General features: G+C 42.6%; 1 protein-coding gene across 1 annotated transcript in view; it reads right to left on the reverse strand.

Moving 5' to 3' along the window:
- LOC126517671 (uncharacterized) overlaps positions 1-17,748 on the reverse strand; it is a 228,286-nt gene that overhangs the window by 143,834 nt on the left and 66,704 nt on the right. The window contains exons 12-14 of the mRNA XM_055064380.2: positions 12,434-12,550; positions 6,137-6,414; positions 118-371 (exon numbers count right to left, since the gene is read on the reverse strand). Of these exons, the coding sequence (XP_054920355.2) occupies positions 118-371; positions 6,137-6,414; positions 12,434-12,550 (649 nt within the window). The remainder of the gene's footprint in view (positions 1-117; positions 372-6,136; positions 6,415-12,433; positions 12,551-17,748) is intronic.

A 17,748-nucleotide genomic window follows, 5' to 3' on the forward strand; every position in this document is an offset into this window, starting at 1 on the left:
ACAGTGACAATGCCCCCGGCCCTTCATTTCCTACCTCCTTCTTTTCCTCTTCTAATAAACAAAGTAAATAAATAAATTCGTTTGCACAGTTGTCCAGTGTCAAATGGACATTCGCACCTTTGAGGAAAACAGTGATGTCAGCAAAATGAAACTCGGTGCCAAACAGCTGCAAGCTGACATTTCTGGAGAGGTCCGAGAGAAGGTTTCGCCAGCCGCCGTACACTTCTTCAGAGCCAATCTTCACAGCAAAGTCGCTCAGCTCAGCTGGCAAGAAAGGCAACCTGATGTGCCTCTCAAGCGTTCGGCGGTTTGACTTGCGAATTTTGTCACTGCCATAGTGACTCTCAGGGGTGTAGAACCTTTCTCCGGGGCTGGTGAGATGATAAAAAAGGGAAAGAAAAGAAACTTAGAAGAGGCTTGTTAAAAAAACGTTAGTTTAGCTCCAAAAAGAGGCCAAGGAACTAGATTTGATCCTGCAAGCTGCAGAATTCTGCAGGCCAACTGCAATGAAATTTCACTTTGTCTAAAGTGATTACAAATGAGTAGTACATATGATTAAAGCATTCTTGGGAAAGCTACACAGCTGGTAATTGCATAATTTTTTTCGCCCTTAAATGGCACCTCAGCAGACCTGATGGTTAACGAACGTGATAAAAAAACCTTGCCAATCGCAGATTTTCAGTGCACTGAGAGTGTCATCTAATTAATCTTGGAAGTCATGTCGAAAACCACTCCAATTTTCAATGTTCTGGGTTCTGTGCTATTTCTGCCAGGCCGTTATGGTGACCTTTCTTTTTTTTTTTTCATTTTAAGTACCAAAAATGCCACTTTTTTTTTTTTACTTTGCAGGCTTTTTGTAACACATCCACTCGTGTTTTAAACGTTAAATTTTGGACGGAGGCTGCTGTAAACCTTCTGTATCCAAACCCAAATTTTTGTGCAGTCCAAGATTTCTTTGCAGTTGGCCTTAAGGTGGTTCGTACGCAAATGTGAGGGCATTGTGCTGTTTGCCATTTATTTTACAGAGACAAGGATCTCACTTGCAAGATTCATGTCATTCAGATTCTTACTCTGGTTTGTATGACAGCACACACCAGTTTGAGCACTCGCTTCAGCATTTAAACCCTCTAAGAGCCGGCAACAAAACAACAACAAAAATTTAAAATGTGTTCAGAAAGCAACATTTTTTTATTGCATATCTGGATAGAAATTTTTTTGCAGATTCAAAGTATATGTGACATGGGGGTACTACTATATAAATTCAAAACTTGTGATTGACTTAATGCAAGATGAATGTTCATAATAATAATAATAATAATAATAATAATAATAATAATAATAATAATCCTATTTTATGTCCACTGCAGGACGAAGGCCTCTCCCTGCGATATCCAATTACCCCTATCCTGCGCCAACTGATTCCAACTAGTGCCCGCGAATTTCCTAATTTCATCGCTCCACCTAGTCTTCTGTCGTCCTCGATTGCATTTCTCTTCTCTTGGTATACCTAATTACACGAAGCATAAGCATAAAATATAGTCATACTTTGTTACAACAAACAATAGAAATATCCTGAATTCTTTCTATGTAGCCAAAAGTAATCTATGCTGAAAATGCAGTTGAGATCATCTCAGTTCATTTAGCAGCTACCACAAAACAGAAAACCATCTGGGTTAAAAATGGCCAGGCTTAGCTTGGTTAAGCCAAGAATGCGTTGCATATTGTGTTGGGGCCCAGCTTTTCCTCCGGCTGTCGTGACATCACGTCACGTGGTTGCGCTAAAGGTTGTGGGAGATACGAGGTTCTCCTCCGTACTCTTGGGACAAAGGAACGACAACACAGTAGTTCAAACAGTCACAAGGGCATTTATTGCACCTTTCATAGATCAATGCCTGCTAGCCGAGTGGCTATCCACAAAACATGCCGATGGGCGCGCGACAAATCTAGAAGTCCGACTCACCGCGAGCGAGCGAACATGTTCGCCCCATGCTGGATCCCAACGCCTGGTCGTTCGCGTGTTCGGTCACGCCAACGGAGGCGCGCTCGAAGGCCGCCACGCGAGGCGGTCTCGCAGAAGCATGGGTCGCCGCGCGCGCGTGGGACGTCCACGCCGTGCGCCCGACCCGCCGGGAAAGCGACAGCCCCTTGTCCCTCGGCGCCCGAGTAACCCCGCCGCGGCGCGACGGTCGCGACATCTGTCGCACCGCGCTTGTACCACGCCGCGGGCGCCAGGCCACGCGAGCCGTGCGGGAAAACAGCATATCAGGGGATGCGCTATGCGGGAAAAACATCAGGGGACGCGCGAGAGTCGCGCATCCCCACAAGGTCAATGGTGGCTGCCCGGCCACGCCCAAGGGCTGAACTGAGTGATTGCAATATGCAACGCATAAAAACAATCGATGCAACTAGGCAAAACTGCAATGAGCCCTGTCATGCACATTCATCGTACCCACCATGCTAGTAAAACCATAAACAAGCGGCAATGGCCTTGTTGTAAAGCGTCTGGCGCATGCTTTCTCATTCTTCATCAAAAAAAAAAAAAAATGGCTGTTGCTTAGCTAAGGTTAAGCCCAGGATGCGAAGCATACTAGAGTAGAAGTACTCCCAGATACACTCGCAACTTCATCCTTTACCTCGGACTCTGTGGAGGAGCGCTGTTGTTTAGCTGCGTACTGTGCACGTCGCTTGGCAAGCCGAACTTCTCGTTCTACGGCCGTTTCCGTGGCTCTTTGTAACTTGCGCTTTGCGGTCTGACGAGCGGCCCTTTCCTTTCCCGCCATCGCGCTTTACAACTGGCCTCTACGAGAGCGCGCCGCTCTTTTACACAGCTGTTGTGACGTCAGTGCCCTAGCGGGAGGAGCGGGAGTTAGGCCGCAGTACCATCTGCGTGACCGCAGGCGAGCGCACGAGCTGAGACCCGGCTATGTAGCTACGCGGCCGCAAGTGAGCGCACGAGTTGAGCCTCCGCTTTTGCAGCTGTTATGACGTCATATGGTAGCTACGCGGCCGCGCGCGGTGCAGCAAGGAAGAGCGTGGTTGTGCGGCTAGTATGCTTCGCATAAAAATCAAATAGCCGTCTTGCCAATGCCATGCTTCTATCAGACCAATCCGCCTCAAATGCATTATTGATGAACTAATGAATGGAAATAGCCCACCCCTCAAGAAAAACCTAGTGCCCACCACTCTGAAATCGTAGTGCCTCAAAGCCCCTAGGAGGGGCTTTAAGGCACTAGGAATAATTAAGCAAATAAGTAAACTAGTAAATAAATAAATAAATAAATAAATAAATAAATAAATATGTGGGAGGTATAGGGTCCAAATCCCAGCATCACCGAAAGCATAGTGGCATTCCTAATGGGTAGAGGCGTCTCCCAGCCTGATGCTCAAGTGCTTGCTTGCACGTGTTTTCTTCTTGCAAAGGGCCAAAAGGATTCAGTATGCAAAGTTGAGAATACATGTAATTGAAACTAATATATGCCGCAGTATAACACTTTGTCATAGCTGTGCTCGCTAAAGTGAGGTTTAACTGTCTTTTGGTAAGATCTTGATGAGGGCTAGTTGGTTCATGTTTAGAACTGAGGTTGAACAGCACGAATAAAACAAGGACACGAGGAAGCAAATGTCACATACAGGCACTGACTGCCAACTGGAAGTTTATTTGAAATTCTCCAGCCATTTTATACCTTTTCCAGCATAGGCATGCGTACAGCAACTGGAAATACATCTGCGAAATCAGATACATCATAATCTTTCATGCAAAAAAGCTATTTCTTCTTCTGACAAGGCAAGAGAGGGAGCGCTTACACATTTATCTCCTTCCTCTATAATGTAACAAGCCTCTATTATTTCTCTTTCACTCTTACCTTTTCCTTTCCCTATGAATTTTGTATTTTCAAATATGGGAGTGTAGGGACATTTGTTACAATGTCCTGCTAAATGACTCCCATAGCCATTCTTTAGGTTACTGCTGTGCTGACGAGCTCTGTCATTGAAACACTGTCCCGTTTGACCTATGTAAGTTTTTCCACAGCTCGGCGGTGTCGGATAGATAATGTTGTGCCTGCAGTCAGTGAAACGAGTCAATTAAAGTGATTTGTGGTGCACAGGGGCCTTTCGAGCATTTTCATATGATTGCATATCGAGATAAGCTTGCAAGGGGCACTGAAAAGCAAATTAATGTTATGTCTATCGTAAGCTTTCTTTAGACTGTGTGACAACTTGCGCAAGTATGGCACCACTTGTGCTGGTCTCTTGTCTTTATTCTTTTCTTTGTGAGCTGGTTCGGAACTTATTCCTTCTTTTTCTGCAAGATGGCTTCGCATACCGAAGTGATGACCAGAACAGGAAAAACCTGCATCCTATAATCGTGCTATCTGATTAAAAAAACTTCGCTCACACTCATGCTCACATGACTGACTTACTTTAGTGCTGCCTTAATGCACGTGGGTGCTTTTAATCAATTTAGAGTGTGCAATGTCGTAGCTCAACAAGGTTTTCTTAGATCTGGGGTGATATGCCCGGTATACATGCTCATCCAAAGAAAAATAAAGATTATTATAAAGAAACTGAATGTGGTTGTTCATTGGCAATTTGTACGTGAACTTAGTAAGTCCTCCCGACGAGTTGATGAACATAATCCTAAATTTCTTCGACCACGTTGTGAAAATGGATACAGATATCTCTCTTCATAACAATTAAGTAATCATAAACGTACCTAAACACTCGTATTACAGGTGTGTCTACCAACTTAGCAGAAATTACATTGTCTACCGAAGATAAGAAAATGTCACACAGTGTGGGGGCTATGGCTGATCTGATACAAATGCCAGTACTTTGGATGTATAGAACTCATAATTAATGGCAGTTGAATGAAAATAAAAATCTAAAAGCGTTAAAAAAATTTTCGCTCTTCATACCGACATAATTCTGAAAATTCAGTTCGACCAAATCTGTCATCACTGTCATCACTTCAGTACGCAAAGACATCTTGCAGACAGAAAAAAGAATAAGTTCCAAACCAGCACACAAAGACAAGAATAAAGACAAGAGACCAGCACAAGTGGTGCCATACTTCCGCAAGTTGTCACACAGTCTAAAGAAAGCTTACGATAGACATAACATTAATTTGCTTTTCAGTGCCCCTTGCAAGCTTATCTCGATATGCAATCATATGAAAATGCTCGAAAGGCCCCTGTGCACCACAAATCACTTTAATTGACTTGTTTCACTGACTGCAGGCACAACATTATCTATCCGACACCGCCGAGCTGTGGAAAAACTTACATAGGTCAAACGGGACAGTGTTTCAATGACAGAGCTCGTCAGCACAGCAGTAACCTAAAGAATGGCTATGGGAGTCATTTAGCAGGACATTGTAACAAATGTCCCTACACTCCCATATTTGAAAAAACAAAATTCATAGGGACAGGAAAAGGTAAGAGGGAAAAGGAAATAATAGAGGCTTGTTACATTATAGAGGAAGGAGATAAATGTGTAAGCGCTCCCTCTCTTGCCTTGTCGGAAGAAGAAATAGCTTTTTTGCATGAAAGATTATGATGTATCTGATTTTGCAGATGTATTTCCGACTGCTGTACGCATGCCTATGCTGGAAAAGGTATAAAATGGCTGGACAATTTCAAATAGACTTCCAGTTGGCAGTCAGTGCCTGTATGTGACATTTGCTTCCTCGTGTCCTTGTTTTATTCGTGCTGTTCAACCTCAGTTCTAAACTGTCTTTTGTTGCCCTCAGATAGTTTCTTACCATATTGTCATCTCTATAAGATGACTTTTTTCGGCTTGTGTTTCTTTGTTGCTACGCTTTGTAATCAGGACATTTTTCTTTTGTCGCCCAGCAACGTATGCTAACTTATGCACATTATGACATACCGAACCAATAATGTTAAACTACAGCTAACTTACAGTAGGTTGAATTATTCAAAATTTAAAAAATTTGATGTGAGTGAGTGTGCTCCAAATAAACCAATGTCAAATTAACAGAAATTGACTGCATTATCACACTGGCACATGACTGCACAGCGTGCTGAAATTAGGAACTCTCATTCGGCAGCAGAAAGGCGCAACGCCACTGCAATAATAAAGTGTCTTTCTTGTTGCGGATAACCATTTTGAGACTTACATGACGCTGTCGGTGTCAAACTTGCCTTCCTCCAATGCTGCCTTCATTTCTGCAGGAAGAGAGTCGAGAAAGTCTGACACGACGTAGTCCACCAACTCTGAGTGACGCGGCTCGCCATCCAGCGCATTGCTGACTGCCTTGCCAAACTTCCAGCGGTCCGGCTCCCTGGTCAGGAACTTGTACACTGCTATGCGCAGCTCCCAAGGCCTCGTGCGGTCCCCAAGCAGGCTTTTCGCTGACGACAAAGCGTCGTACGTTGGCCAAAAGTCGTGCATAGCCTGTGCGTATACAGTCCCACACAATAAGTAGTGCCAAAATGTAGCAGGACACGAGATGCAAGCAAGAGCAGTGGTGGGCTAAATCCAGTAGGGGTTTGTGAATATTTCTAATAACGAATCAAATGTTGTCCTATTCGATTCAGTCTTTGAACTGAACATTGTCCTATCTTATTTGGTCCTTGAATATAACACAGCGTTTCACAGTGGGTACTGTTTGATACTATTCACAGATGCAGTAGGTGGCACACATTTCTGATTTGGTCACAAAGGTATAGATAAATTTTAACTAGAGGCCTACAAGGCCGCCTATTTAAGCTTTATATGATGGTTAATACTAGCTTATGTGCTAGCATCTTACTAAAAGCAGACATGGTTGATGCACATCAACCTTCTGTTAATGTTTTATGTCTGTGCTTTTAGTAATGTGCTAGTGCATACGCAAGTATGAAGAGCCACCATATAGCCCCTTCCATAGCACTCTTGAGTATATGATAATGCATGGCCACATATGCTCTGAAGAGCCCCAAGTTTGCAAACAAACTGCTCAGTTGTTCCTAAAGCTCCCTTTGTGCTTTCAATAAAGCAGGCTTTATAATGCGCAGTGTCGTGATAGAAACTTTCTAATGTTGCCAATACCAAGATGTGAAAATTATTCTACATGAATGGTGAGAAGGCTGTACATTATTCAACAAACTATTTAAAATATATTCAATATCCAATTTTATCCAATTATGACACTATATATTCAATTCATATTTGATTCGGTCTTGAAAACTTCAATTCACACACCCATAATAGTGGATAGGACAAATCAAATGGAACAAACAGATGAAGTGTTGATGGACGGATGAAGTGCTGAATAGACAGTGCTTTGTCCTTTAATTCTGTTTGCCCTGTCTTATGCACTGTTGCTCCATTTAGCTGTAACATGTACCAAGAAGCCCAAATTAGCACTCTTTTGCAGTGGTATATACCTGCATTATCAATGAGTTACAGCAGCTTTAACAGACGCCTTGCTTCAAATAGGCTTTAAACTGGCAGGCAGGAAGTTGTACTTCCTCTCTGCTTTTCACAGTGCAGTTGTTTTATATCTACAACATTTTATATAAAACTACAACTTCATATACACTCGAACCTCACTCTAACGAAGTTGAAGAGGCAGCTGAAATTACTTCGTTACATCTGTTATTTTGTTATATCCATATTTGCCATTGACTGCAACGTATGCCCAATGGTGTGCACAATTGTAAACATGTAAACAAGAAGGCGGCCTTGTGTCATGTGGAGCTGCTCGCTACACGGCCACACATGCGATTAAATTTGAATGAAACAACAAAAGAATCTTCGGCGTGTCGCACGACTTCTTAGCACCTGACGCGACAGCCTTTAGATAGCTGCCTTCTGTTCTATTGTGATAGTCTTTCGCATTTGCTTCCCACTTGGCTCGTCTTGGTCGAGCGGTGGCGCATGGCACACAACACAGGGCACCTCTGTGTGATGGAGGAGATAAGTGCATTTTGCCGTGCTGGCTTGGCTTGGCTGGCTCATGGCCTCCGAGATCGCACCGATGCCGATGCGATGTCGGAGGCCACGCCTGGCTGTGCCTCCCTGCGCAGCGCGCCCATGCAGCAGTGTATGCATAAATCTTTCGCACTGCCGCATGTAGCCACGCAGGTGCGCAGCTGCGAGAAAGACCAGTGTTGCTCGACGACGTATTAGACGCGGGAGTTCTGGAGCGCCGAATCCCATGGAAAGCGATGTGTTTGGCACTCAACGGTCGGGCATTTTTTTTTTGTTTCCAGAGACGAATCTAGTTTGTTATATCCATTGGCCAAACCATTTCACTTCGTTAAAACAAGGTTTCAAATACATGGATCTCTATGAGGTTTTTAAGGGGGTTTACTTCATTATATCCATTATTTTGTTATATCCTGTTTTGTTATAACGAGGCTCGAGTACACTAAAACTTGTGGATGGATAGTTAGAATAAATTACACATTAATTGTGCATCCTGGCGACTTACAATATGTGACATACTACTATGTTTTAGTCATGAACGCAATGAGGCCACTGTACTACAACATGCATCACCCTGCTCTTTTTCGGTAAATAGGTTCAGATTTGCGATGCCTTTCAAGTTTATAAATACACCACAATTTCAGATATACAAGTATGATAGCTAATGCCACGTTGAGCTGCATGACGCATACCTATCTTTCTTTTATATGGTGTTGCACTAATGTTTGGTTGCAAATGCAAGCAGTAAGAAAAGTCTTTGCAGCATTGCTTGCTATGTATGAAACGAAGTCAAACTTCAGTATAACAAACACAGATATGATGAATTACGGGATACAACAAAGTAAATAAAAAATTATCTTACCCCTATTACAGTGTAAGGTTTAAACGAATATTGAGTATAACGAAACTATTTTTGTGCCAGGTGTGACTTCATAATAACGAGATTTGACTGCAGTAGCTATGGCCTCCGGCTCACTCGATGGAGTAAAAACAACTGAGGGCCAAGAAGAACCTACAAAAAAGCATCTTGACAGCTTTAGTGAGGAGAGCTGGAATGGTCTGGGTGCACACAATTAAACTGATAAATCTGTTTCCTGCTTCAGGTATTCAGGTTCCCTCTGAAAACATGTGAAGGCTATGGTTGTTGTATCCAATGCATACGATCCCCCAGTAAAATCAAATGAGGCATTTATTAATAATAAGGAGCGTTCAAAACTGACATGCTCTTGCACAAAAAGTTTGCCAGTCATAGGCATCAGAGGAACATAATGACCAAGTAAGATGCCTTCAATATCCCTCCAACAAGCTTAAATTCATGGTGCTTTGTATCAAATCTATCCAAAGCACAGTGCAATCAAGTCAGATATGGTAAATAACAGCACAGCATTTACATCCAAACATATTTACGAGTCAGAGCTGCATCACACGATGTTTCTTGTTCACTGAAACAGTGCCTAACAAGGTTCCACTTACACTCAGTGTTGTTTAGGTCGGCAGTCATCACTCGCAACCATCTGTGCTGACTCATTTTCACGGCTCACATCAGAAGGTCTATGGTTTGACAAAATTGTGCTCATTACACAAACCAGGAGTGCTATTCTAGACATCGCCATTTTGTTGAATTGGTCCTCTTGTCAACTCTGATTGGCACAGACGGCTGCTACAGCCTCTCTGATTGGCTCAGAATGCCACCATTACAAAATTTGACAATATGGTGGAATTTGCCAATGTCCAGAATAGCACCCTTATTTTACAGGAGTATTGATGGATATTTTTGAAGTTGTAGAAGTTCTGGCATGCATTTCCCACGCATGAGAGGATGACACTTCAGAAATATTGAGGATGCAAAACACCAATCAAATAGTTTAATTTATACTAGAATAGGTCTTGACAAATCAGAACTTGCGTCATTGACATTATCGCAACGTCATAACAGGGAGTGAAAAATTTGAGGACACCTAAGCCCTTCATAGGAGTTGTGAATGCAAAAGCATTAATGTGCAATTGAACGCCGCTGAACGCTCCTTCGAGTTATGAACTCCTCGGGGGCAAGCGTTGAGATGCTTGGCGTGTTTTGATTCGGTCTTGTCGAGGCATAGGCGAGAGCTTGCACGCACGATGAATGCGCGGATTACATGAGGTTCTGAGAGCGAGGGTGACGTGCGTTGTGGTGATGCCCTCTCTCCTCGTGCAACACCTGGTGCGCCATGGTTGCCAGTGGGCGTTCCCTTTCACCTGCTCTACTCCGTCGAGGCACGCTCGTGACATGGCATCACAGTCAATGGGAATTTAGATGCTGTTTCGCTACTACAGACTCTCTTTCGCTTGTGGGGATGCGAGACTCTCACGCGTCCCCTGCTATGTCGTTTTCCCGCACGGCTCGCGTGGCCTGGCGCCCGTGGCGGTCGGAGTGGTTGAGGCGCAGTACGAGAGATGGCGCGAGTGTTGCGCTGCTAACGCCGGCGACAGGCGTTACTGGGGCGCCGAAAGACAAGGCGCTTCCTCTTGGGTTCGGGACAGCAAGTAGTGCGGATGTGCCGTGCCGCGTGTGTGCCGATCCCTGCTTCTGCGAGACCGTCTCGCGTGGCCGCCTTTGAACACGCCACCGTTCGCGTGACCGTACGCGCGAACGACCAGGCGTTGGGATCCAGCATGGGGCAAACATATTCGCTCGCTATCCGGTCGCGGTGAGTCGGACTTCCTAGATTTGTCGCGCGCCCATCGGCATGTTTTGGGGATAGCAACTCAGCTAGCAGGCATTGATCTATGAAAGGTGCAATAAATGCCCTTGTGATTGTTTGCACTACTGTGTTGTCGTTCCTTTGTCCCAAGAGTACGGAGGAGAACCCCACACCCTCAATGACCCATTTGATGCTTTCGCATGGAAATCTGTGCTCGCATGGTTGACATGACACATCTGCCTCTTGGGCAATAAAACAAAATCTGGTTCATGGAAACAAGCACAGTCATCCTGATATAACAAAGACAAATATAACAAATTATCGGACATAACAAAGGCATTTTTGAGTTAAAGGTGACTTCGTTATAACAATGTTCAACTGTATTATAGTAAATAATTTCGGGTGCTCTGATGCGTACCAATATACTTCATGGGGGTTAGAAAGCTTGGACCTTCATTTATTGTAAGAAAATGACAACTTGAATATACCATGTCAGTATTTCTTTACCACCAAACGATGTTACCAGGTGATAGTGATAACAGTGCATTTAATTAGGTAAGTAGCTGATGGGCGTGTCTAATCAAGCGGCAGAAAACAGGGCGGTGTTTGTAATGAAATGAAGCACTAGAAAACACATGCACCGGAGCCATCTCGCCACACTTTCACAGTAGAAACAGAGCCAAGGCTGTCAAAAATGTAATTGTTAATCTCCTACATCAATTTCAAAACCAAAACACTTGCAGCCTGTGTTGGGACCACTGCGTAAGATGAGTCTGTTGCATCAACACAACCCTAGGAGCCAAGTGGCAGTAACCACAACCGCCGAAACACTGGAACTTCATTGTTCTGTCTCTGTGCTGCCATAACATGGCCTGCCAAACGCCATCGTTGATCAGATCGACTCATTGTCATTCAGATCGTCTATAGAAGGAATGTACTGCTGAAATTCCACCCCCTCATGTAATACCCCTTCAATGGGGCCTTTGAGGTACTAATAAATAAATAAAATAAATAAATGTGTGAGCTCGGCCACTCGTAATACCCCATTCATCATAAGTTGTGCCAGCTACCACCCAACCAGAAATGTGAGCCAAAACAGTACACATAGTAGCACAGTTCAATTCACTCACGCAGGAACCAGTCTTTGCTGACAAGTTACCTTACACAATGAGTTGTATGTGCCTTTGGGATTCATGGAGCTCTATTTGAATTGTTAGAAAACGTTGGATTAACAAAGTTTGAATCACTGTATTTGTTTAAATCTAAGCCAGCTGCAATTCTAGAACGACCCCTGAAATTGGCAAGGTCAGCAAATTTTTAAAACTTTCGAAAGAACAAAAATGGTTCTCGACTGTAAAATGAATGTGCAACCTCACAAAGATGTTGCACTTTCAGAATTTCATTGCATGATGCCATGACCCAATTCACTATCTAAGTGGAGTACATGCGCCAAAGGCATGTCGAAGTAGACAGGCATCTGAACTTGTTCCGAGCGATTCCTCAAACGTTTCTGACATCCTTTGCCTTCTTCTATGGGATATCCACTGTTGTGAGCATTTTTGCTTCTCAACATGTCCCAAAAAATTCAGCAACACCTTTTTCTGTCTCGTGGCATTGACCTTCCTGCGGTCATGAAAGTCTGGTCATTGTGTCCATCCTCAAATCTAAGCTGACTTCCAGACTTATGTAGATTATTTTTTTAAGAAAAGTATCAACCTACATTTGAGTAAGTGTGGTATCAAGCTTTCACAGTATGTTTCAAGGAGCTGCAGAACTTTGGCCACAGCAACATTTAAGCTATCAAGCATTTAAGTAATCACCTCGATTGCAAACACAGCAACTGGAATGGGCAACTCTCGGTTTTGAGCACAGCCCATCAGTGTTTCTTCCAAATCACGGCTGGCAACCTGGGCTATGGCACCCGCATTCTTCAGGGCCTGCAAATAAAAAAGAAAAAAAAGTGAGAAATTATAGGATTATTACCTGTCGCAAAACACTGTAACTTGTTTTCCTACGTAAAGGAGACATGAGAAGCAAAAACGCAATGCATTAGCGTAGGTGTCTGAAGGAATGCTTGAATTTGCTTACATTAGCAAAATTGAAATGCACGCAGCACACACTAGGTGTCTCAAGCCCCATTTTAAGGCCCAATGAATGATACACAGTAAGGACTTTCTTTAAAAAGACAGCAACTAAAAAGACTAAGTCGAGATATCTTGAAGGCTCCTGTAAAAACAAATTCATCATTTGTGGTAAGAAAAAAAAAAGAAGTATTCAAGCTAGGAAGGCTTAGGAGTAAGGATCGATGGCGAATATCTCAGCAACATTCGGTTTGCCAATGACATTGTTCTATTCAGCAACACTGCAGACGAGTTACAACAAATGATTGATGACCTTAACAGAGAGAGTGTAAGAGTGGGGTTGAAGATTAATATGCAGAAGACAAAGATAATGATGAACAACTGGGCAAGGGAACAAGAATTCAGGATCGCCAGTCAGCCTCTAGAGCCTGTGACGGAGTATGTTTACCTAGGTCAATTAATCACAGGGAACCCTGATCATGAGAAGGGAATTCGTAGAAGAATAAAAATGGGTTGGCAGACATTGTCAGCTCTTGACTAGAAGCTTACCATTATCATTGAAAAGGGAAGTGTACAATCAGTGCAGTTTACCGGTGCTGACATATGGGGCAGAGACTTGGAGACTGACAAAGAAGCTTGAGAACAAGTTAAGGACCGCGCAAAGAGTGATGGAATGAAGAATGCTAGGCATAACGTTAAGAGACAGAAAGAGAGCAGTGTGGGTCAGGGAGCAAACGGGTATAGACAATATTCTAGTAATTGACATTAAGAGAAAGAAATGGAGTTGGGCAGGTATGTAATGCGTAGGTTAGATAACCGTTAGACCATTGGGGTGACAGAATGGGTACCAAGAGAAGGGAAGTGCAATAGAGGATGGCAGAAAACTAGGTGGATCGATGAAATTAGGAAATTCGCAGATGCTAGTTGGAATCGGTTGACTCAGGGCAGGGGTAATTGGAGATCGCAGAGAGAGGACTTCATCCTGCAGTGGACATACAATGGGCCGATGATGGTGGTAAGAATGCAGCTTTCATAAGTAAGAAAATGACGAAAAAGGTAAATTGAAGTGGTGCCACCTGTTGTGGGCTATGATACCTCCCTTGTGACATCAGTGCTGGCTGACTCACTTAGAGCGCAATAGAGGGAGGTCAAGTGGAGATAGCGTCAACATGTCCATTTTGGCATGGGCAGTTCAAATTGAGGAGCAGCAGCGGGACCTTCAGTGACAATTTTCTACACAACCAAGTTCTGTTCTGTACTTGGGCGCTCTGTACCTTCAGATTCAAGAGGGGGAACTTTGGGACAGTTGGTCCGACGTGTTTAAAGAGGAGAAGAACTGTGACTTCAGGCGAGACGTAAGACGAAGGAGTGGACAGGACGAGCGGTAACTAGCAACTGAGATTTATTACCATGAAACACATAGCAGCAAAAGGTCGCATCTGCGCGCAGCGTGCCTTGACATCTGAACAACAAGATGAAACACGCGTGGCAGAAGGCACCCTAGATGATTATGGAAAGCGCCAAGGGGCAAAAAACAACTATCACTAGTTAATCAAAAACCGAGTTTCTTTATCTAGGAGAGCCATCGAAGGCTCACTTACACGCGTGTCTAGGCCCAGTCTGCACATGTGTGCCGCTTCCATAATTTCTCGCTCAAGTCTAGAGTCTCCTCATCCTACAATGATGACTTGAATGAATTTGGGTTAGCAACTTTTGCATTCCCTGGTGTGTCTGGGGAGATTGGCGCCGCTACCACCCTTCAAGGAGCAGAAATGCTGCCGCAGTCTATCATTAATACATTGGCCAGTTTGGCCAATGTACACAGTGCCACATCGCAGTGGAAACTAGTACACCACACTGGCGGCACAGTGCACGTACTGGTACTTGTGCTTAGTAGTACAGGCAACCTTGCGCAGACCATTCGCCACGCACCTACATAGTTGGGATAATTTGCAGGGAGCTGAGAACACGGGTTGAATGCCCTGTTTAGCCGCCACTTCATGCCCTATGTGCACAAAATGGCACACAACCTGCAGAAAAAATGCCAGAATCCACTGCTGACACTGGTGTTTGCCCTATCCTAATAAAACTCTGAATCAAACGCACACCCACATTCAATGTGTATAAAGTGGAAAGCTAATGTACGCATTTATTCATTTATTTAGTTAGTTATTTATACTGCGATCTCAAAGAAAGATCATAGCAGGTGTGATACATAAAAATTGTTTTGATAAAAAGGCACAAACAAACACAAATAAAGGCAGTATATAAAAGTGAATGAATATAAGAATTTGTTAAATATGAAAAGGAGAAAATGGAATAATAACACAAATGATTCATATACACATGTTTTAGATATAATTTAGATAGATACAACCGTAAATAAGACCAAAAAGGCAGAACAAGAACAGATAACACTGCACATGTAACAAACCCTAAATAGCACAAAAAAGAAGGAATATGCAAACATAAGTAACACTGCTAAAAAAATTATTGTAAGTATTTCTCAAATGAAGACAATGAATCTTGGGTCACAACATCATCACCAAGGCTATTCCATTCAACAGTGGTTTGGGAAGAAAAGAGTACTTAAAACAGTTATTTTGTGGAACTAAAGGTGTTTTTGTAAGAGAATGTCATTGTCTAGTAGCATAGCCTTTGGAGAAAGTGATAATATGTGATGTACCTATGTTATAATATCCTTTTACTAGCTGGTAAAAGAACCTTAGTTGACAAATTTCATTTCTACTGATAACTGAAGATAATCCCCTTTGTTTGGTGAGTTCAGTAACTGACGTATGCCCCTATGAATTATAAATATACTGCATTACCTTCTTTTTTGTATTCTTTCCAGTTTGTTGATGTTTGTCTTTGTGTACGGGTCTCAAATGGGTACTACATACTCAAGCATAGGACATATAATAGAATGATATGCAAGGAGACGTACAGCAGGTGTGGAAATATTAAAGAATGTTTCAAGAAAAACAAATAGCATAGCACTTCACTTGCAACGACGTCTACGTGCTTTGTCCAAGACAGATTACTTGTGATCCGTAAGCCCAGATATTTATATTCTGTTAGCTCAGAGAGTAATGCCATTTGCTCCATAATGAAAAAGGAGTGGCTTCTTCTTCCGCATTATTCGCATAAAGACGTCTTTTTTTTTTTTTTTTTTTCAAAATCAATAGTCATCCGCCACTTCTCACACCATGATGTGATTTTTGGAGGTTCTTGTTTAATCTGACTTGACCATTAACATGAAATTAAGCCTAACATGCACCAAATTTTTTTAAATACAAAAATTGGCAAGAGTCTAATAATATGTGTGTTGTACAATGGCGGCCGGTTTTCTAAAGTCAGCTTTGCCGCAATGCATGTGTTAGGCGTTAAAGCGTATGAAAACAACTAAGGTGGTTTCGTGTCCGATTGCACCGCACAGGCTATTTTCTGGCCCAATTGTCTAGAAAAAAAAAACTACGCGCGTTTGAATGGGGTAAATACTGCAATCGGTCATTGTAAGCTATGGCTATTGCTTGAAAATCTTTGTAGAAGCAGGCTGCAAGCAGGTGTTTTCAATGGGAGATGGCATATGTTCCAGTGCCTTGATTAAGCTCCACCAAGACAGACACCGCCACTAAGGAGGCCGCTATTGGGGTCACCATAAGGGTCAAGTAGATGCGTGCTTACTGCTAAAGTTGGCCAATTTTAGGATCAGAATAACGAAAGTTTTGACCCATAGAAATGCATGGGCGCCGGCTGGGACCTTTGGTCAGGAATGAATTAACTAAAAAATTGAATTAACTGAAGTCGAATTGACAGAAGTCTACTGTAATCACTGGGTACGTGCCCGAACGAAGAACTTCGGCACTGCACATGTGATACACTGCAGCAGAAACCAATATACAGTGGCCTCTCTTTAAGGTGGTAGGCCACATTTAAAAGTAAATTTGTTTTCCCAAAATTGATTTTTTCGTTTTTTTGCATTTTATGCATGGCCAAACATTCAGCAACATATCACAAAAGATAACTGTCCTACCGTCACTAGTTTGGGAGTTACAGTAAGTTTTCCAACCTATACCCTCGTATTGCAAAACCAAAAATCAGTACTATTTTTTAAATATAAATATTATTAAAAATACTTTTTTTTCCATTTTATGTTGTCGCTGCATACCCACACGAAGAAAAGGAGACTCTAGTGCACCTCGTGGGGGCTTCAGTTACAAAGCTGGTGCATTTTAAGCCTGTGTGTTGTTTTTGAAACCTTTCACACGGTTTGAAGATTTGTTTGTTTTTCTGAAAACAAGATTTTCCTGCAACTCATGTTACACAAGCTTTGATAACATTTATTTAATCAACATTTTGACATCAAATTTTGCACACTCATTCTTCACATAGAGATATGTGCCACGAACTAGAGCAAAAAGAATTTATGCAATATTTTTTGCACTTGCAGCTCAGTTTGCAAATAAATTTGGTCAATATTGGCAATTCTTTTCACTTTGTTTAGTTTTTCAAACCTTACTTCCTTAATATTTATCACATTGCATTTATCCCAGTTTATTGCACAGGTCTCCCACTTACCTAAGTAAATGCCAAAGTTTACTCAATTCGGCGATTCATTATTACTCATCACTGTTGGCGTGGCTAGCACTTTTGCCACATTTTATGAGAAAGATTACCTGCCAAAAAATAGAATGAACCATTTTCTATACTTTAAATAGTTGAATAAGCTAAATAAGACATACTTATTCAGGGCCAAAGGTTATTTGAACCCTAGCTCCTGATCTAAATAACTTTTTTTTTGTGGCCTACCATCTTAAATGGAACGTCAGGGTACCAGGGAAACTGTCCGTTTATGAGGAGTTCCGATTATTAGGAGACAAAGCTGTTAGCATTGTATTAATACAAAACAAACCAACCGTGAGGTTGGTGTTCCGTTGTGATGGAGATTCCAATTTGTGATGGATGTTCCAATTTACGTTTATGGAGATTATACTGTACTGTGTGATGGTATAATTTGGCATTGTGGTTGGCAGTGACAGTGCCGTTTCGTG

The sequence above is a fragment of the Dermacentor andersoni genome, chromosome 11 (genome assembly GCF_023375885.2).
Source record: "Dermacentor andersoni chromosome 11, qqDerAnde1_hic_scaffold, whole genome shotgun sequence".
NCBI classification, from domain to species: domain Eukaryota; kingdom Metazoa; phylum Arthropoda; class Arachnida; order Ixodida; family Ixodidae; genus Dermacentor; species Dermacentor andersoni.